The 22,443-nt window shown below is 37.6% G+C and overlaps 1 protein-coding gene across 1 annotated transcript; it reads left to right on the forward strand.

The window, feature by feature from the left end:
- The first annotated feature begins 8,392 nt into the window (after window positions 1–8,392).
- Window positions 8,393–21,962, forward strand: LOC122345689 (silent chromatin protein ESC1-like). Its single transcript, XM_043240092.1, has 12 exons — window positions 8,393–8,524; window positions 11,335–11,461; window positions 11,625–11,724; window positions 11,815–11,900; window positions 12,017–12,185; window positions 12,266–12,445; window positions 12,548–12,670; window positions 12,839–12,951; window positions 13,402–13,429; window positions 13,510–13,612; window positions 13,694–13,793; window positions 13,942–21,962. Exons 2-12 carry the CDS (start codon window positions 11,336–11,338, stop codon window positions 21,223–21,225), a joined length of 8,412 nt encoding a protein of 2,803 aa, XP_043096027.1. The 5' UTR covers window positions 8,393–8,524; window position 11,335; the 3' UTR covers window positions 21,226–21,962.
- The last annotated feature ends 481 nt before the right edge of the window (window positions 21,963–22,443 follow it).

Raw genomic sequence — 22,443 nt, forward strand, 5'->3', positions numbered from 1 at the left:
TGTTTGCTTGTTTATTGAACGGTTGTACAAAGATTTTTACACTTAAATTTGTGCTCTTGGACTTTATATAAGTCTCTTGTTTGCGTGATGCTGAAGTTGCTAAATTAAACTTCAAAACCCTCACTTAACCCTAAAGTTATAATTTTTTTATTAATATTATTGTAATGTTTACATTAGGATTGTGTTAAAATGTTTGCTTTGCTGAATCAACATTCTGTCAACTGAGATTAAGCTGGGCAAACACACTAGTCTTTAAAGTGGAGATTCAAGACCAATAAGAAAGCCTTCATTTCTTGGCTCAACAAGTCAATGGCTGAACAAAAGCACCTAAACTTTCACTGCAACAAGACACTCGAGCGTACACACCGAGTGAATTCCCAAAAGATGCTTTTTATAACCGATATGTCCCTTGAGACATTTTAAAAAAAACAGCCATTTTTAGAGTTTGAAAGATTCAGCTTTTAGAAACTGAGCGAAAAGGTTTGAATTAAATGTTCATTTTAATAAAAGTTAGTGCCAGTGTCCTGAGTTTCCCCCGTGCAGGAAACAGAGATCTTGAACCTACTTTTCTGAAAGGTTTTCCCTCTAAAGACGTAATTGTACATCATGCTTGACCACTGAGAAAGCCAGCAGGGCTCAGTTTCCTTAATCTAAATGCAGTTTTACCAGCACACGCAGCTCCGCCGTAGTGTCCACACTGTAAACTAATGCAGCCTGGAATGTAGACTTCTGCCATTAAAACCTTTTTGGCCCTCTCGCTTTTTCTTATGTCTCAGACTCCGCATTGATGCACTTAGTACAGAGAGCCCTCTGTATGTTTTACGTACTTAGTATCTATAACTGCTCTGCAATCAGCATTTAGAATATGATTAGCCAGTTCATGGATCATGCGCTCAGATCATTTCATTACAAAATTCTGCCACATGCTTGTTGAGAACGGAAGCAGGGAACGGCTAAAGTCATAGCACGTTTCCTGAAAGGCAGATATGAGGAAGTGTCCTTTAACAGAAAATGCACTCTTCCACGGCCTAAGAGAGGAATGAATAAAATCACGTAAGTGCTAAACTTGGTCAAAACAGGAAACAGACAGCAGTGTGCCAAAATTGCCCTGTTCCCCAGAGACAGTTAGGTTGAAATGATGTCCTGACCACATCTTGTCAACACGCAAACCCGTTTTGAACGCCACTAACCTATTTTAACATTTTATTTCCAGTAATAGCTTTTACTTTTAGTTCTGCCATGGTATGACCAAAACTGAAGCATATAATGAACTTTCCAACCTGTAAAACATCACTTGCATGCTGTAACGTATAGCATAGAAGGGCACTGTAATGTAAAACCTGACGAAATATGGGTGGTGTATGTTTAAGTCTGAATGTGTAATGTTCTTTGTTTGTCCAAGACCGCAATATGTCCCATGTGCAGTCAGAGGTGACAAATTGTATTTGTTTATACATTATATGAATGCAGTCAGAGGTCATCAAACCTTATTATTATTTTTTTTTTAAGATTTGACAAATGCTGTTTCAACTTTTTACTTTAAATGTATGATTATCAGTTTTTCCCTGTAACTGTGACAAAGTCAGCAGCTGTAAGACGTTCTGTGTTTAGATTTAAAGGTGTGTAGCGTGTACCCGCACTAAAGCAGTTTTAATGTAAACCTCCGAGACTGATTAGGGTCGGTTTGTACATCCAAATGGAAAAAATACCCACGTGCATTTAGATTGCATGTTCAGATGTATTTAAAGGCAATGGGGTCAAAAAAAATAGCTACTCAAGTGGTCAACTTTTGTTTTTGTTGAGTCATTACCACATATACGCCGCAAACCTCATCCATTTTCTTTCCAGGACATGAGCTTACAAGTTAACAAGTTGCAACGTTTCCACTCTCGAAGCATCTACGTCAACGACTAAATATCATTAGCCTGTGTGGATAATACCATGGCCTAAAGCGTAGCCTAATTACAGTTTTATTATTAAAGTTGCTCACAGCCTTTAGAACCCAAGGTTAAGAAAGTCCAAAATGAGGGGTCTATTGTACTGATGTGCCGCCACACCTCTGTGTTATTTATGCAAGTGCTATTTAAGGATGTGACATTATTAGCACAACCTTGTGTAGGTGTCCCCTCTGCCAGAAAGAAACTAGTGTGAAATCTCATTTACACTGACTGCTGTACGCTTCCTACAGCCTCCTGAAGTTTCACAAAACAATCTTTAGTTCATTTTTATTTATATAGCGCTTTTAACAACCCGGGTTGTATCAAAGCACTGAACAGTATAAAGTAGAAGAATACAATGATAGGGATGGATAATGACGAGAGTGAACCATTTGTTATTAAATGCAGTTAAGTGTCCCCAACAAAGCAAGCCAGAGGCGACAGCGGCAAAGAACCAAAACCTCATCCATGACAGAATGGAGAAGAAAAAAAAACCTTGGGAGAAACCAGACAAATCAGTTGGAGCCAGTTCTCTGACCGGATGCCCAGCACTTAACTTCCAGTACAATTTTAAACGCAGCTGTGTCAGATAGTGTAAATGACTTTGTGTGTGTGTGTGTGTGTGTGTTTGTGAGTGTGTAGGTTGCTAATTAAAAAGTTATTGTGGGTCAGTTCATATCTCATACTCAGGCTTTTTAAACTGCTTAAATACACTAAGCAGTCGTGTCACGTGTTCATTTTCCGTCAGACGAAAACAATAATCGGTATTTTTAAAATGTCATGTAAATAGTTTGGCCTCGTACCATACCAGCTTTTGTGAAGTCAAACTAACAAATGACACAATTGCAGTTTGTCATTGTCCACAATGTAAACATATTCATTATGCTACAATTGGGCTTGCAGAACCTGATTTTGCTGAGTTTGACGTGTTCCTGGATCAACATCTTTGTTGACTCTGAAACAACATTGTGATTAACCAATCAGATTTGAAGAACCAGTTTACTGTTTTTGTGAAGTTTAGGCTTACAATCAGTGTTTGTTGCTTGCACATCAGTGTCATTCGTCTCTCATTTCCTCTTATTTTAGGCATTACTTATGGGTAAGGTTAGGTTTAGGTGTAGAGATATGGTCAAAATGGAGGATTTGGGATTAAAATGTTGTTCCAGGGTCAACAAAATATGTTGACCCAGGAACACGTAGAACTCCGCGATATCAGGACATGCGCCTTCCCCATTTTGAAAGGCACACAACATGTAGTGACTACTGCGTAGCGAATCCCTTGCACTGACATAATCAATAAACCTGAAAAACCTGTGGATTAGAAACAAACGATTTCTGTGAACAAGAAGTCTTAAGTCTGTGCTCCTCGACCGACTCTGAACACTGTTATCATAACCATGCTCACGTCTATAATCATAGCCATTGTGGACTCGGTGATGGAGGTCCCGGGGTCCATGACAGATGAGCAGAGCCAGGCTGACCGCAAGAGCTAGCGAGACAAGCCCCGTCACTCAGCATGGTGACCAGAGTCAGCCAGGCGAACCGACCAAACTGCAACAAAGAGCCTTTTTATTCTTCTTTCCTGTTCGCAGCGCTCGCCAGCCCTCCAGGCTAAGCTTGTGTGCCCCAAGGACACGGCAAAAAAAAAAAAGAGTCATCAAAATCCAAGTATGCTACCAGACTAGCGTCTAGAAATTGAGAGGGTCTTTGTTGTAATATTCAGCCTTATGTAGCAACACGTTAGAATTAAGTGAGCTTGAGTTATTATTGAGACGCATTAGACAATTTTGACTATGTGGCGTCCTCGTTAGGCCAAAAGCCGTTCAAGTGTATCAGCATTGCTCAAACTTTTTTTTGCAATCCAAAATATTTTAAACCTCAGGAACAGATTCACTGAAGTAATCTTACGTAAGCACTGATCTGTCTTCAATCGTATTGAATTGTTTATTGTCTGTATCACGTGAGTCAGACGCCTTCCTTTGTCAAACCCTAGGAGTGTTTCACGAGTTCGCATGTCCTTTCACTCCTGCTAGAGAATGGTAAACGGGATCGTCTTGTTCTCCTTGAACGAGGTTCGGACCTGGGTAAAAACCCTCATGATCGCTCGGTGTGAAGAAAAAAAGAATTGACGCTGGTGCGGTGCATTGACTGCTGCTTTATACCAGATTATTGACAGCTCCTCATGAACATACGTTTTTGACTTTGTTTTTGCCTCTGACTCTTAAAATTCAAGCCTTGCCTGTACTGTTCAAAAATGCTATGTAAAACACAAATAATATAAAGTAATATTGACTATTCAATTGATATTTTTGTTACTATTGTACTTATGTAAAGCATTTTGAGTTACCACTGGGTGTGAAATGTGACAAATCTGAGTATCATCTGGAAATTCAAGCGTTACCAGTATTGTTCAAAAGTGTTTGCGTAGGACAGAATCTTATCAGTCATTATCAGATTGTTTGGCTGAATTCGGCTAACTCTGAAATGTTAAGAATGCTATGCTGACATCTGAAAAGATGAAGACTGGCTTGTCAACTTTTTGTTTGTGCCGCTCTTTCTCAGAAACTTCAGGAAACGTTCTCAGTTTTGAAATACACACAGCCGTCATGTCCTCGGTGAATTGTTCGTAGCTCTTGATCAAAACTGCGCAGATTGTTGAAATTCCTACGTTGGACACACTAGAAGCACCTCACGGTTATTGCGGCATGACAGCTTGTGAAGGTCTATTGTTCGAGCAATGCCAATAAGCTTCAAAGAAATGTGCTCTATCATGATCAACATGAGGGCACTAATGTAACCCAACACCTAACTCTCCGTCTTAGCCACACAAAGATACAATTGTTGACGCGGCGGATCATTTTCTGGCCTCCCGTAATGGCTTCCTCTGCATTCTATAGGGTGGGCGTACAGGTGGCGGAGTAATTAAGGAATATTGCGAGGTGGGCTTATCAATAAATTAAAGCGAGGGGGCAGAGTTTCTTTCAATTATTGATATGAAGTCTTATGTATCCTCACTCTTCTTCTGCCCAGGTGGTTACAGGTCACTGACTCCACGGAGGGTGATAGTCGGTGGGGGAGAAGAACAGGCAGATAACCTGCAGCGTGAGGGCCACCGCAGCTTCCTGCGCTCCTCGGTTGCTTGTGAGAGAGAAGGAAGAGGAAGTGGAGAGGACCGAGGTGATTGTAGGCAGTAAAGGGGGGTGGGGTTGAAAAAATAAGGACCGTTCCCATGTTCCTATAGTCCAATCTTGGTTTTGCTGAATATATGGCATCTGTGATCTCAGCACAAGTGTTAGGTTGGGTCATTTTTTAAATAAATATACAATAAATGTACCTAAAATTGTGACCGAGGTCTGAATTCTGGGGAAAACTACTCTGTTGATGCAATATAACATCAAGGATTTTCCATGTAGATTTTTTAAAGGTTTATGTATTTTAGATGTTTAGTATATGGTGTAAAAGTCATTTATTCAGTCCAGTCCATCAAGTAAATCAGGCTTAATAGGGCTAGGGGTTATTAGTCTGTAGTTTTATTGTGCTTAATTATTATGTTTTATTATGCTTAAATCATATAAATGCGTGCGATTTTTTAATTGCTTTTTAATTATTCGTTTTTTAATACAAAAAAAATCTTTAAAAAATGAAGAACTCTTCCCACACATTTATTAGTGTTCAGGTTTAATAAGAATCAGCTGTATTTGAAACAAGGAAATAATCTAAAACGAATATTGCACGCCATCTTGTGACCATAAAAGGAACAGCGCAATAACATAAAAGGTATATTTATCACAATTCTAAAACAGACAGAGGTAGGCCTATGCAATTTCAAGGAAACATTTTTTTTTTACTGACAAATTGAATCAATAAACAACTTTAAACATTTATCAGCTACATTGATAAATACATAAAACATCTTTAAAGACACAAATGAAAAATAATACTACAATCAAGGATCTGTACAAAATGTATGCAATTGAAATATTTTCAATATTGATTATGAAGTTAAACTTGAAAGGTAGGTGGACAGTGAAGTTTAGTCTGCACCCTTTCACTGCAATGGATGTATTGGCGATAAAGTGATTTAACATTAATTTCTCCAAAACTGCTCTGATGAAGAAACAATCTCATGGATATCCTGAAGGAGAGTAATGTTCAGCGGGTTTCCTGGGTGAAATACTCCTTCAGTTTTTTGCTGTCATGAAACATTGAATCTACCATGTTTTGGTTTTATTTTTCATTTCAATCTTTTAGCATTGCTCCTGAGAGCCCTTGCTATGTAAAATAGATTTTTAATCTATTGTTAAAAATTGTTATTTTTATACAGTAACAAAAACCCTAAAACACACTCAACTGCCATCACTAATAATTAGCTTGACAAATTTGATAAATATAACAACATAAACTTACAAGGTTTATAACTGAATGTTCTTTTATAAGAATTATTAACTGTAACATACCTCAAAAGTATGTGACCAACTAGCATAACCAAGGGGCGATCAAATCTTTTGATTCAACTTAGATTTATTTCAATGTTATATATATATATATATATATATATATATATATATATATATATATATATATATATATATATATATATAGTCGTGGCCAAAAGTTTTGAGAATTACATAAATATTGGAAATTGGAAAAGTTGCTGCTTAAGTTTTTGTAATAGCAATTTGCATATACTCCAGAATGTTATGAAGAGTGATCAGATGAATTCCATAGTCCTTCTTTGCCATGAAAATTAACTTAAACCTGAAAAAAACTTTCCACTGCATTTCATTGCTGTCATTAAACGACCTGCTGAGATCATTTCAGTAATCGTCTTGTTAAGTCAGGTGAGAATGTTGACGAGCACAAGGCTGGAGATCATTATGTCAGGCTGATTGGGTTAGAATGACAGACTTGACATGTTAAAAGGAGGGTGATGCTTGATATCACTGTTCTTTCATTGTTAACCACGGTGACCTGCAAAGAAACGCGTGCAGCCATCATTGCGTTGCATAAAAATGGCTTCACAGGCAAGGATATTGTGGTTACTAAGATTGCACCTAAATCAACAATTTATAGGATCATCAAGAACTTCAAGGAAAGAGATTCAATTCTTGTTAAGAAGGCTTCAGGGCGTCCAAGAAAGTCCAGCAAGCGCCAGGATCGTCTCCTAAAGAGGATTCAGCTGCAGGATCGGAGAGCCACCAGTGCAGAGTTTGCTCAGGAATGGCAGCAGGCAGGTGTGAGCGCATCTGCATGCACAGTGAGGCCAAGACTTTTGGAAGATGGCCTGGTATTAAGAAGGGCAGCAAAGAAGCCACTTCTCTCCAAATCTTCTGCAAAAAGTATGGTTAATGGACTGCTGAGGGCTGGGGCAAAGTCATATTCTCAGATGAAACCCCTTTCAGATTGTTTGGGGCATCTGGAAAAAGGCTTGTCTGGAGAAGAAAAGGTGAGCGCTACCATCAGTCAGTGTCATGCCAACAGTAAAGCATCCTGAGACCATTCATGTGTGGGGTTGCTTCTCATCCAAGGGGGTGGGCTCACTCACAATTTTGCCCAAAACACAGCCATGAATAAAGAATGGTACCAAAACACCCTCCAACAGCAACTTCTTCCAACAACAGTTTGGTGAAAAACAATGCATTTTCCAGCACGATGGAGCACCGTGCCATAAGGCAAAAGTGATAACTAAGTGGCTCGGGGACTTTTGAAATTTTGGGTCCGTGGCCTGGATTGATTAATCCCATTGAGAACTTGTGGTCAATCCTCAAGAGGCGGGTGGACAAACAAAAACTCACTAATTATGACAAACTCCAAGAAGTGATTATGAAAGAATGGGTTGCTATCAGTCAGGATTTGGCCCAGAAGTTGATTGAGAGCATGCCCAGTCGAATTGCAGAGGTCCTGAAAAAAATCTTTGCATAAATGTCATGTAATCGTTGATAAAAGCCTTTGAAATGTATGAAGTGCTTGTAATTATATTTTAGTACATCACAGAAACAAAGCTCTATAAAGCAAACTTTGTGAAAACTAATATTTGTGTCATTCTCAAAACTTTTGGCCACGACTGTGTGTGTGTGTGTGTGTATAAACACTAACTTTAAATAGTTATTACCAGTATTAAAGAAAATAAACTAATGAATAACGTACAAGACACTTTATGTAACCAGCCCCAGATCCTTCATTTGGGCTACATTTTAAATGACAAATTTGAGGCAGGTAATGGGATTTAATAATTTGCAAAACAGTGTTCAGTCAAACTAGCCTAATTAAAAGATAGCATCTGCCTCGCATGTGCTAAGGTCTTTCTCTACTAGCTGTTGACTGTTAATAACTAATAATTTGTTTTGAATAGTTCCAGGTTGAGTATGTAGGTTTTAGGCAGGGTGAAAGTGATTGCACGACGCGGTCGCGAGCTCGTCTCCCGTTGGCTGCTCGTGCGCTTCTCAAAATGGAGGGAAAGCGGGAGGGAGGGGGCTCCAGCTCGCGCCTGCAAACACGACTCCGTAACAGCCACGTAATATTCGTCCACGGGGGTTTACGGGAATAAAAAAAAATATTACAATCGACAGAGTTTTAAAAAAAATCAGGTAAGTCCCGGTTTCTTGGCCTGTCGTTATTTTCCTTCTTCTAATCAGAACGATGTAATGGCGCGACGTGCCAAGTACGCATCAGCGCACTGGATTAGAGTTTGTTTACTTCTCTCTCCTGCTCCGGTTCACCGGGTCCACTCTTTACGAGGAATGAATCGTGCATATTTCGCCCAAGTCCAAATCATTTACATAAAACCGCTTGAGCAAAACGCGTTTTTTTGTTGTTGCCGCAGAGTCGCGGAACTGCGCGCACGCACGCACGAAGTTTAATTAAGTTTATTATTAATGACACATGTGCGCTGTTACGCAACCGCGAGCTTTTTGGGGGGCTGCATTCTTTATCTGCGCTTCATCGTTCTTCGTCCAGCTCAGGTTTGAGCTTTAAATCGCTCGACTGGCTCGCGTTCGTCCAACGCAGATCATGTTTGCACACACGCGCGCAGTTTTACGCGAAAAAATCCCTCGAAACACGCATTCGGGGAAGCGAAGAGTACCGAGTGAATGTTTATTCACAGATGTTTAAACTGGTTTTCTGATAAACTTCACTAGTTGAGATGAGGAACACGTGTAAGAAGAATTGAAAGACTTTGATTGGGATGGTGGTTTTGGTTCGCGGGATTCCTCCCGCGGCGTGGCGGGACACACACCCACTGCTGAAAGTACACAGAGGTTAGGGCTTTTGTTAGGGGCCCCGGGTACTTCACTGGTGACTTTGCTTGCTTTATGTTTTAGATAAAGCGTTCACTTTGCACTGGAAATCTGGAATTTACACGCACACGTTTAGTTATTCTGCATAAATTAATGTACTTATTAATGAAATATTTTGTCATTAGTTTATCCATTCGTTTATTTGTTTTCATGGACGCAACAGATAAACATGCTGTGTTTATTTAAAAAAATGTTTATTGGATGCCAAAGTATGTATTTATTTGTTAGTTCATTTACCGAATGTGAGACCCTGGACTTTTTTTTTTTTTTTTTTTTTTTTTTTTTTTTTTTTACAGGAGAACCCTGAATGAATGAATTTTTAAACCAATCATAAAATCTTTTTTTTTTAAGTGAAGATTTATACATAATCTAATTCTGAAAAATGTGAATAAATAAACTTTCCATTAATGTATGATTAAGGGAAAGTTAGGATAAAACAATATTTGGCCATGATGAAATGTGAAGAAAAAAATATCTAAATATTGGGACAATTGCCCTAAAGTTATCTGAATTGTGTCCTTAGCAGTGCATATTACTAATCAAAAATTAAGTTTTGATATAGGAAATTTGTCAAATATTTTAAATATTCTAAAAATCAATCAATTTGACTCATACAGTGTATTGTTGACTTGCTACAAATATACCTGTGTGATTAAAGTCTGGATGTGTGGTCCAGGGTCACATATTTTGCATGCTGCAGATAAATGTTGAGACAAGTCCATTAGCACATGCACTGATGTAGAATTTCTGCGTGACTTGTTGTCATGTTCGCTTACAACGTCACATGTACATGCCATGTGCAAGCACCTCCTATTTATTAACTTTGTTCTGTAAAATACTTTTCATAAAGGTTTGCTGCTCTTCTTTAAAAGAATAAAATAACGTAATATAATTGTAAAATTTCGAGAGCGGCATTTGAATCTGGTAAATTTGGTACCTTTGAATTCATTGATCGTATGTATCCGCACGACTGGCTTTGCTAAAGTTAATTTGAAGTTGACATAGACGCCTCATCAGTGTCACAAATCGCTCACGTCATGACAATCTATACGTTTGTTGTGAAGGTAGCTACTGTTATGTTTGATATCTTCCAGTTTACCTCTGACATTCGTAGTTCACAACAAGCATGTTTCTGCAAAGAGCTTGTATTCGTATCCAGTCGCCCTGCGGGTGTGTACATGAGTAAGGTGTTCATCTGGTTCTCAGCAAACCCAAACACACAGACACGCACAAAGCTGGCTTTACTGTCTCACTGGTAATATTCCCTGACAGAAGGGCCATTGACTAATTCATAAGACACCCTTTAACTGTTTTTCATATATATATATATATATATATATATATATATATATGAAAAACTTATGAACAACCAAATTTTGTAATGACTGGTTCAGGCACAAGCTAACATTCGATCTTTGTTGTCATTCATTACATTGACTCATCCTTGTAATTTTTCTTGACTACATTTACTGTCATTTTTCATTGGGATTTGTACTCTTAAAGTTGAGATCGTGAAAGAGACAGATGATACAATAAATAAGTAATTACACACTAAACAAATGTGCCAAACCAGAAAAGAGGCCCGCACAACACAGACAGCTTTGTTTGTTTAGCGTGTATGCTACACACATTTCTCATCCTACTTCTATGTTCTAGCTGCTTGGTATGAAATGTGAGAACTATTAACATTTATGTGGTTAAGTTGAGCTGGAGGTGTGGCACAGCAGAATACTTTAAGCTATCCATTATATTTTTTTTCTATCTACACTGCAAATAATCTTTTAAGAGCGGCTGTCAGTTCTATCACTCGAGGGCAATTCTAAGCCTTATGTCGCAAGCAGCATTTACCACATTCTTAAATAGCCACAGCTAAAGCAGTGGATACATTTAAACTCATATGAAGCGCTTTGCTTTGTGCTGTCAAAGTCTGAATTTTGATTAAATGCAGCCTTTGTGACCATGTTTTATCTACCAGGTAAATGTTGGTCCAAAAGCTATGAAACATGGGTTGTCATTATCATATTGACGTCCATACAGTAAATGTACATACATTGTACATGCATTAGGTGTATTTCATTGACAAATATTTTCTTCCATAGGATGGCATTTCCTGTAGATATTCTGACAAAGGTGGATCATGAGACCTTAGAGCTAAAAGCCAAGGAATATATGTCTCAGCTCCCCTACAGAAATAAAGAGTACTTCAGCCTCTCTGATTCAAAACAGGTAAGGTGAACAAGTCTTCAAAATGCATGAATAATTTTCAATGAGTAAGTAAATACTTTTTTGTTCAAAATAGAGAATTTAATGGCAAATTAAACAAACGTGTTGAATACATTTTGTTATGACAAACATTTTCACATTTTCATTTATTTTCCCTGGGTAAAAGATAGAAATCGGACTCTGCAATGTGAGTTTTGTCCCTCTTTATGGAACAGATACTGAAAAAAAAATCCTTGCTTTGTTCTCACCTGATGACTTTAACACAGGTAATGTAGTCAAAAGTGTTAGTCAAAATTTTTGAACATGTTTTGATGCTAACGCTATATTTGAACTGTTTTATTACATTATACCTGCAGTGTTAGGTCTATATTTGCTGGATCGGTGGTGGGGGGCTGAAGATGTTCTTAAAACAGTAGAGCCCTCAAAAACAGGCCTGATCGAGGTCAGTGTTTCCATTTTTTTTTACACAAGGCCAGTAATGCTTCAGTCAATGTGACCTTGTATGACAATGAATGTATAAGCTGAGTATATGTTTAATTACTGCCATGTTTTTCCTAGGTCAGCACTCTTGGGGAAAGAATAGTCTTATATGTTCTCAACAGAATTGTGTTGAGAAAGGAGAAGAGCAGTGAAGATGTTATCTTTCTCTGTCATTGTGAACACGAAGCTGCAAAAATACTATGGAAGGATGGAGAGGCAATTGGTTTTTACTCATTCAAACCCAAAGGCAATGACAAAACCTTCAAAGCCTCATGTACAGTTTCATTACTTACTTGCTGGTTACTTCACATTTCTCTTCACTTACAGGTAGCTTATGCAGAAACTTCGTAACCCAATGCTATCAACTTCCTGTAATGGACACATTATTTGTCAGGAAGACTCACCGGGGCCAGGGTTATGCCATAAAGATACTGGAAGACTTTGTTGGTAGCTTCAGAAATGAGTACATAGGGTTGAAATTCCCTCTTACAAAAGCTATGTTTAAAGGTACAGACCTACAGTCTCGGCAAATGTCACATTTTCTCATATAGCAGATATTATTCTTGGTTCTGTGCTTGGCATAATTTTATTTTATTTATTTTTTTACAGTTTGTGAAAAGTATTTCAGTGTATATCCAGCAGACAAGGAGCTTCTGTGGGAAGTAGAGAACATAGGAAGCTCTTTCCAGAGAACTCTAATAGCTAACAGGCTACAGAAGCTGAAGCTAAAGGGTAAAAAAATCTATATTTTTAGATTCAATATTATGAAAATATTGATATTTCTAATTATTTGTGATGATGAATTTAATGAATTAATTGGCATATCATGTACTTAATCTGACTGAAATCTTTAAGTGATTTATAGTCCTAATAATTTGATACTTTGTACTTTGTTACCAGAGAAGGACCAGGTTGTGAGCCAACTGAATTTTGATGAAGAAGATGCCCCAGCTCCAATGGAAATTGAGTTTACAAAGATTCAGGAAACCACTGAATACACAGTGGAGATTGTGGTACTCGAATTTTTGTTTTTTGATTTTCATTTGATTCAAAATTGATTTCGGAAATACAAACCGTTTCAAATACAATATGATTAAAAAAGATTTAATTTACAGGACTTTTCAAATATTTCTCCTAATGTAACATATTAACAAATGCAAAACAAACAGATGCATATTACTTTTCAACAATACAAAATGTAATCAGTAACTGTAATCCAAATGTCACAACACGAAAGTATCAGAATACGAAAAAGTGTGCATGTGTAGTACAAGAGAAAACAAACACCTCTAATTTAACTTCTAATGATTTGTGCATGCAGTTGTGCCCACATAATTAGTTGGCGACTGATTCGATGCAATGGCTGAATGGTTAAACTCATTTTCATTAATAATAAAGTTATATACAGTAATTTTACAAAATGAGTTTTATATCTAACCTTGGTGTGAACTTTCAAATTTTAGGAGAAGACCATCATAGACGTAACCAAAGGCAAGTATAAATTGTTGGTTGTACAGTGATTTGCTTTAAAAAGCCTCTTCAGCTCAAGATGATGTTCTTCACTGTTACAGTAGTAGATGACATACCTGTCACAACGCGTGGCAGAAGTAGCAACCTGAAACGAAGGGCTATCAGAGAAAATTCAGAAGAAAGGCTTTCAGAGAACATAATCAGGTAACATATAATTTATAAGCAGAATACTACATAAAAGTATGGATTACTATATTATGTATATAAATAACTGTCTCACAAAAGGGTGGAAGACATTGAGGCCGGAGTTAAAAATTCAGACGAGGTAGAAGCAATGGAAAATCTTAACACTTTTTCTGCAAAAGAATCAGAAACGGTACTCAGGGTATGTATTCAACTGAAAAAAAACATCATGTTTGCTTCAGTAATAACAGCTTGAACATTATTATGCACTTTGTTTTCTTAAAATGGCCTTTTTTAATTTTCACACTTTCTGTTCAATTAATTAACATCGCTCTTCTCTGCTTTGACAGAGCTCAGTAGGCACAGTAACTGCAACTATGAGAAACTTTGCAGAGTGTAGAAGATCACAAAAAAAGGAGACACGTGAAATTGAAAAAGACATTGTCACAGCTACATCAGAGGGGAGTGCAGTCACCCCTTTCACCACGGCTCGAGAAATAAAGTGCCAAAGCGGTAGTAAAGAGGAATGTGAAATGGTGATTAGGGAGTACACTATAGATATACAAGGAGCCACTATAGGGTCTATTGATCAAAACCAACCTGAGTCTGTGGTGGATGTAGAAAATGTGAAGATGAGTACAGGAACTAAAGAAGAAAAAAATGAAACATTTGAAAAGAACAAAGAGCCTGATGAAGATACACATGTTTGTGAGTCTGAGACTGAGGAAATAAAACAAATGTTAGATGAACTGAATGAGGAAAAAACTGTGAGTGAAACTGAAGTAGCAGAGCAGTCAGAGGCTCAGTCAAAGTGGGATGTGGAAAAAACAGGGAATAAAGAAAGGTCAGAAGATGAGGTTATGTTGGGAAGTGGGAAGGACCTAACTGAGGAAAGCAGAGATGACAAAACAGGCCAAGAAAAAAGTGAACCAAAGGAAGAAGACACAGTTCTGCAACAGTCTGTGGAAGTTAAAACGGTGACAAACAAGGATGCACTAATTGAAAAGGCAGAACAGGTCTTCAACAAGAGCAATTTGCCTCAGAAGAGAACATCAGATTTAACTCCCTCAAATAGGTCCAAAAGACTCAGACATCAGCCTGCTGAAAAAGATATTAAAGCTACGTCTGTGACAACAGGTCAACAAAGATCCAAACATCACAGCAAAACAATGATGCAAGATGAATATATTCAACCATCGACAGATGAAACCGAACATGATGTTATAGAAAAGATACAAGAAGCTCAAACTGAAAATAAAGCAGAGTCTGAGGTTGAGGAATACACAGAAAAAGAAATGCTTACAGTTGAAACTGTAACTACCATGGACGTTGAAATTACACAGGTTGAGCAAACTGTATTTCCACAGTCATCTGTAGAGTCTCCTGAGATACAGGAAACAAAAACAACATCTAAAGAGGGTGAGGAGACAGTGGAGAATAGCACTGTGACAATGAATGAAGTCAAAGTTGTGCTTGTGGATTTGCATGAATTTTCTCCTAAGGAGTCAGGTGATAATCAGGGAGAGATTGGTATTCTTGAACAAGAGGAAATGAAAGTTGATGCAAATCTCACGAGTGATGAAAATCCTGAGAGGGATGAACTTATTGCAGAGGATGTAATTTTACAGGAGAATGAAATGGCAAATACAAATGCTGATGAAACTACAAGTGTAGAATGTGGAAGTTCTGAACTACTTAGAGCTGCCATAAAAGATGATAAAGAGAAAGAACGTCAGATTACAAAGGTTACTGGAGAAATTCTGCTTATAGAAACAGGAGCTGAGGAAAATGTAGCAGGAAACAGAGTTGAAGACATTACAATAATGGAGAACAAGGAAGCAAATTTAGCTGGACAAATGGACCGTGACGTAGAGAGTTTTGCTCAGGAGGAACATGTCCAGGAAGAAGAAGTGCCAATCAGCACAGAAAGACATCTTAGACGTAGAACAATACCAATTCAGACTCCAATGATAAAGAAATCTAGATGTGTACAGAAACAAAAAACTGAACCAGATATTGAACATCAAGAAAGACACACAGTGGTGAGCAAGAATAAAACAGATACAATCTTGATGACAAAAGAGAGAGAGGATGAAATAGATCAAGATGTCAACAAGTTGGAGAACAAAGAAGAACTTTTCACTAAGCCAGTGGAAGAACCAAACATGAGTAGAAATGAATATGAAAAAACATCAGCAATAGCACAAGACACTGTGGATGTCTGTATACCAATTATGACAACTGAGACCAGTTTGGAAAGCCTTGAAGAAATGGTAAACACAAATACTGAGGAAACTGCTGTTTCACAGAGTTCCGAACTACCTTTGAGTGTAGAAATAAATGATCAGGAGAAAGAATTTCAGATTGTCGATCGTCCTGAAGAGAAGGTCTTGCTTATAGAACCTGTCAAGGAGGTAGAGAATGATAATGGTACTCCATTAATACAATTACAAAGAGCTACAGTAGTACTTGTGGATTTCAGCAAACTTTCCCAAAATACAGAAAGACAGGGTGAGGCTTCAGAAGAACTGAGACAATTCCAAATGGAAGAAAAATGGGAACTGTATGAACCAGATAAAAGTGAACAAGAACTGTCTAATCTCACACTAGAAAAAGAGAAACAAGAAGAAGTACAAACACAGGAAGGCACTGAAAAGACCCCTGAGGAAGAGAAAACGGAGGAAGAAAACACAGTTGAAGAGCAAAACAAACTGGATAAACAAGACATAACATTTGAAGAGCAAAAGCCAACTGAAGATTTGGCCACAATAACTGCTGAGGTCAGCATGGAAAGCAATACAATTGAAAACAAACAGAATGAGGATGAAGGAGTGAGCAATCTTGTCCAGGAGAATGCTGTTCAAGAAAACTTAGAAGAGGAGGCATCAGTCAGCATGCAGCAAAGGCTTAGACAAAGAACAATAAGTCAGTCTCCACCAAGAAGAAAATCTAGACGTATACAAAAACAAAGGGAAGATAAAACTGAAACTGTCCTGATAACAGAAAAAGAAGTTGGTGAGGTGGACCAAAGTATAGAAGTAGTTGAGAAAGAGCCTCAAATATCAATTGTTCATGCTACTGAGAAGGTGATCCCACTCGTAGAATCATTGCCAGAAGATAATGAAGTAGAAAAAGGAGATAAAGAAATCAACAAGTTGGAGAACAAGGAGACACATTTACCTGTGACAAGACAGACAGATGAGGAGACACCTGAGGTTGAGGAAGCCAATTTAGAGCAACAGCAAAATGAGCTATTGGGAAAAAATGACAAAGAAACAGCTGAGACAGAAACATCCATGGAGTTTGCCTCAGTGTTTGGCAAAGAACAAACATATATTGTAGGGGGGACCATCATTCAAACAGAGGAAAAAGTTTCACTGGCAGAAGCAGAATTTCATGCGAAGGGTGAAAAAGATGATGGTACTTCAGTAATACACCTGCAGAAAGCCACAGTAGTACTTGTAGATTTAAACAAACTCTCCCAAATTACAGAAGGGGACAGTAACATTAAAGACGTTCTAACATCTTCCCAGACAGAGGAAAAACTGGATCAGGATGAACCAGATAATAGTGAATATCAACAAATTAATGTGACATCAGAAGAGAAAGAACAGTTAGAACAACTAGAAAAAGAGGAAGATACTGAAAAGACCCCTGAGAAGGACAAAATGGAGGATGAAAACACAGTTGAAGAACACAATGAACTCTATAAACAGGACATTACATTTGAGCAGCAAAAACCAACAGAAGATTTGGAAGAACAAAATGATTTAAAGCAGAAAGAGATCGTAGAAGGTTATAGGAGAGAAGATGAGGATGAGGGAGAAGCAGCAAAATCTGGAGAACATCCTGAAAAAATAACAATGGCAGATGAAACAAATATAATTCAGGAGACAGAAAAAGTTGACAATATTACTGAAAAGCAAACAGACAGTGACATAGACATGCATGATCTTGCTCAGGAAGCATCAGAAACTGACCACGAGGTCTTAGAAGAGGAGGCATCAGTCAGCACAGAGAGAAGTCTCAGACGTAAAACAGTAAAAATTCTGTCTCCACCTAGAAGAAAATCGAGACGTTTACAAAAGAAAGAGGCTGAAACATTTGAAGATAAAACTAAAAACATGCCAATAATAGGAAAAGTAGTTGAAGAAATGCAGAAAACAGCTGTAGAGGCTACTGAGGTCATCCCATCTGTCAAAGCAGTATCTGAAGATAATGTAGTAAAAAAAGAAGAAATCAACAAGATGGAGAACAAGGAAACAATTTTAGCTGTCACAAAAGACCCACATGAGGAGACACCTGAGGTGGAAGAAGCCAATTTAGAGCAACAGCAAAATGAGCTATTGGGTAAAAATGACAAAGAAACAGCTGAGACAGAAACATCCATGGATGTGGTTGACAAAGAGCGAATCGTAGGGGAAACCACCATCCAAACAGAAGAGAAAGTTTCACAGGTGGGAAGCATCGAAACCAATCAAAGTGACAATGAAAGGATCACAAGTCTCAAGCTCAGTGTGAAATCAGTCACCGCTACACAGAAGGCAAGAAAATCTCCACGTCTCCACAAAGTAGAGTTGGAGTCAGTGAAAGAGACAACTATGAGTAGAAATGAACATGAAGAAACCTCAGAAAAAACAGAAGAGACTGTCAACTTGTGTATGCCAGTAATTACAGTAGACAGCATATTGGATGAAAGTCTTGATGAAATGGCAAACACAAATGTTGAAAAAACTACAGCTATTGAAGCTGAGACTTTTGAACTGCTGATGGGTGAAGAAATAATTGATAAAGAGGAGGTTTCTCAGACTGTAGAAGAGGACAAAACTACAGAAGCGGAACCTCATGAAGAGACAGTGAAAGATGATAGTACTCCAGTAATACTGCAAACAGACCCACCTTTACTTGTAGATTTAAACAAACGTCCTCAAAATACAGAAGAACAGCCTGACACTCGAGAAGCCTTAACACATTTTCACACAGAGGAACAACTGGAAATGTGTGAACCAGATGACATTGAATATCACCTATGTAACCTGACATCGGAAGGGGACAAACAAGACATGACAGTTGAGGGGCAAAAGCCAACAGAGGACATAAACGATGGAAAGGAGAGAAAGACAGTAGAGGAATATAAAGTGGTTATAGATGAGGATGTGGAAGAAAGTTTACCAACTGGAGACCATCCAAAAACAACAACAATGGAAGACAATCCAAATACAATTCAAGATATTCCTTTAAAAGAGAAACAAAAGGATAGTGACCTACAGATAAGCAGTCTTGGTCAGGAAGAATTTCAAGCTGTCAAGGAAATCTTAGAAGAGGAGGCATCAGTTAGCACTGAGAGAAGTCTTAGACGTAGAACAATAAAAATTCAGTCTACACCAGCAAAGAAATCTAGACGAGAACTAAGACAAGATGCTGGGGTTTTTGAAGATAAAACTGGAACAGTCCAACTACCAGGAGAAGGAGATGAAGAAGTACATAACGAAGGAGCAAAAATAGATAAAGAGGAAATACTTCAAAAAACCACTGTAGATGCTATTGAGAATATTGTCTCACTTATAGAACCTGATGAGAATGTAATAGAAAAAGGATTTGAAGAAATTAACAAGGAAACTACTCCTGAGATGGATAATGAGATAGAAACAGCTGAAACAGAAAACCCCATGGGAGTAGATGAAGTTTCAGTGGTTAACATGGAGCAAACATACATTTTAGAGAAGACCACCATTCAAGAAGAGAAAGAGATCTTGCAAATGGAAAGCTCTGAAACTAGTGAAAATAAGAGTGAAGGGGCCACAAGGAGAAGTCTAAGGATCAGTTCACAATCAGTCACATCTTCACAGAAGACCAGAAAATCTGCACGTCTCCATAAGGCAGAGTCGGAACTAGTAAATAAGAGTAGAAATGAAGAAACGTCTTCAATGACTGCAAAAATGGTAAATGTCTGTGTACCGATCACCATTGAGACCAATGTGGAAAATCTTGATGAAGATGGAGATGTGAGTACAAGGGTCAAAACTACTTTAGATGAGCAAGACATAGACATATCAAATGATGAAGCTTTGCCTGAAATATCTACAGATGTTGAGGAAGATGAGACTATGACCTTATTTAAAATAACTGAAAATGAAATTCAGCTGGAAACAGATAAAATGCAGAAAGATATGGAGGAGGTCCAGGAGAAAGAAAAAGCAGAGCCTTCACAAGAAAACACAGAGCAGGAACAAGAAGCGGTATCACTTAGGGAAAATGTGGGGGAAACCGACCTGACAAATGAATTTAAGACAGCAGCTGTGGAGGAAAAGGTTGCTTTAGAAAACTCAGAGCAAGAAGCAACTTTTATTACAAGAAGTCTCAGATATCGAACAGTAACAGTCCGGTCTACACCAAGAAGTAAATTAAAATGTCTCCACAGACAAGAGCTGGAGTTAGAAAGAGAAACTAGTGATTTAAATGTCCCTGTAAGGAAAGAGAATGAGGACAGAGCTTCTGAATTTAAATATTTGGAGGCAAAAGAGGAAGATAAAATTCAGACAATTACAGTTGGAAATTTAGAAAAATCAGAAACAAAAGATGATACTAAGGAAGAAGGAAAGAAAGTCCTGTTTGAAATTGTGGAAAGTAACAGTGGCAGCCGGGTAAACTCAGAGATGAACAAAACTCAAGAAGATCATACTGAGAGAGAAGATATGCCAGTGCCTAATGAACAGGAGGAAGAGGTTTCCAGTGTACAGAAGGAAGAAACCCAAGAAAGAGAAAATGAGGGCACTGCTGAAGGTGGCCAAGGAAGTTCAGCTGATTTGGAGGAAACAGCAGCGGAAAGGAGATCCCTGAGAAAAAGAATGACTGTTGAAGCAGCTGCTCCAAGAAAATCCAAACGTCTTTGTAAACAAGAGCATGATGACGATTGTGAGAAGGTCAAGGAGGCCGTTATGGGACAAACTGACTCAGCAGAAGTGACATTTACACAAGACTGTGTAGAACTGAGGTCAGATGCAACTGCAGCCATTTTTGAGGAGAGTAATTTGGATGAAGAAATACTACAGAAAATCCAAAAAAATGAACAAAAGGCTAAATCAGACGGAGATTGTCATGTACATGAAGACACAGAGCCAGATGCAGGTGAATCTCAAGAGGAGCAAAAAGAGAGCAGATCAAATAAAACCCAGGCAGATGAGGACCAACAAGAGGTTTTGACTGGTGAAATAGTAGAGGAGGTGATAGAGCAACATGTAGATCTTGAGTCCAGTGCAAGTGAGGGATTCACCTTAGCATTGGAGGTAGAGGAAACTTCTGATCAAGAAGAAAACAATGCAGATGAGGCTTCAAAAGAGATATCCACATCTGCCGAAAAATATGAGAAAGGTGAAGAAAATATGGCTGATGACGATGAGAAAACTCTTGCCGTTGGAAAGCATGTTGTTCAAAGTAGCTCAACTACTGCTTCTACCAGACGAAAATCAGTTAGGCTACAAATGCATGAATCCAAAACTAAGGAAGATGAATCAGATTCTGAATCAGAAGTAGAACAAACAGCACAACAGAGACGTCAGAGGAAAAGAAAAGCCATTACTGATTCAGCATCAGTACGGAGATCAAGACGCTATGTTAGGGCAAGAATTGTGTAGAAGATTAGTGATTTGTGGCTCTTGTTTTAGTACAAGCCTTATATGCATTGCTTAAGAGACCAACCAGTTATATACATAATGTGAAGTTTTCTATTACATATGCAAAATAATGCAAACTATTTTCACCGACTATATTTTATATTTTTTTATTAAATATTTGGGATTTTATAAAACTGGTCTTTCTTGACATTAGTAATTACTGAAATAAGCATGTTCAGTATATTATATCTTTAGGCACTTTTTTTCCTTTTATTTCTATATTCTGCATTGCAAATGTTTTATAGAAGTAGCTTTTATTGTATAGCACTATTTTTATATTCAATTAAAGGAAAATGCATTCACTTTGGTTCCAGATGGGATGCTAAATCGATCTGATTTGTTCCTCATTTTCAGAGCACACAGATGCTCACACAGCATAGGTGTTATGTGTGAAACATATTCCCAATGTGCATTATGTGCTTCCTTTCAAATGTTCTTTCTTTTGAATATTACAGTTACATTGTAGTATCTTAGTATCTTAAGTAGCAAATGTGTGTGAATGTGTAATGCTTATGGGTTTGTTGTTTATTTTACACTCCATTCTGTTCACAGAGCACTTCATGTTGCTTCGTGTTTCATCACTGTTGAAATGCAAAAAAAAAAAACATTTTTTTCTTTGACCTCTGTGATTAGTCTTTAAAAACATTTCCCTGAGCTGTAATTTGTCAGTTTTTTTTTTTCTTAAATGTTTTAATAAAGTCATGAATTATCAAGGTTTCTTTGAACTTATTTGTGTCAGTATGTTGGGATAGGCTTCAGCAGATAGTGATTTGGAAAAATGGATGTCAGTTGTTTCACACACTTATGGTATTTGTTTGATTTATGATATTTTTTTTTCTCTCATAACCATCATTCATAGCAAAGTAGCTTAGATAACTTTTAATTCATTTTGCACAATAATACATGTTACATCAAACAAATTACACAAAACCTTTATTCTAAATCTTAACTTTCCAATTATTTTTAAATACTTATAATTACATTGATTGTATTATTTTTAGTGGATGCATACAGTCGGTTCTCAATATTTTTTAAATCTTATTACAGTTTATCTGTTGTTGCAAAGATATTTCTATAACAGAAAACAAAATGACATATTATAGCTATATTATCTATAGCTAGGCCTTTATATATAATAGTTTATTATTTTGACGATTTCATATTTTGTGTTATTTTTCT

Source organism: Puntigrus tetrazona, chromosome 5 (genome assembly GCF_018831695.1).
Source record: "Puntigrus tetrazona isolate hp1 chromosome 5, ASM1883169v1, whole genome shotgun sequence".
Lineage (NCBI taxonomy): Eukaryota > Metazoa > Chordata > Actinopteri > Cypriniformes > Cyprinidae > Puntigrus > Puntigrus tetrazona.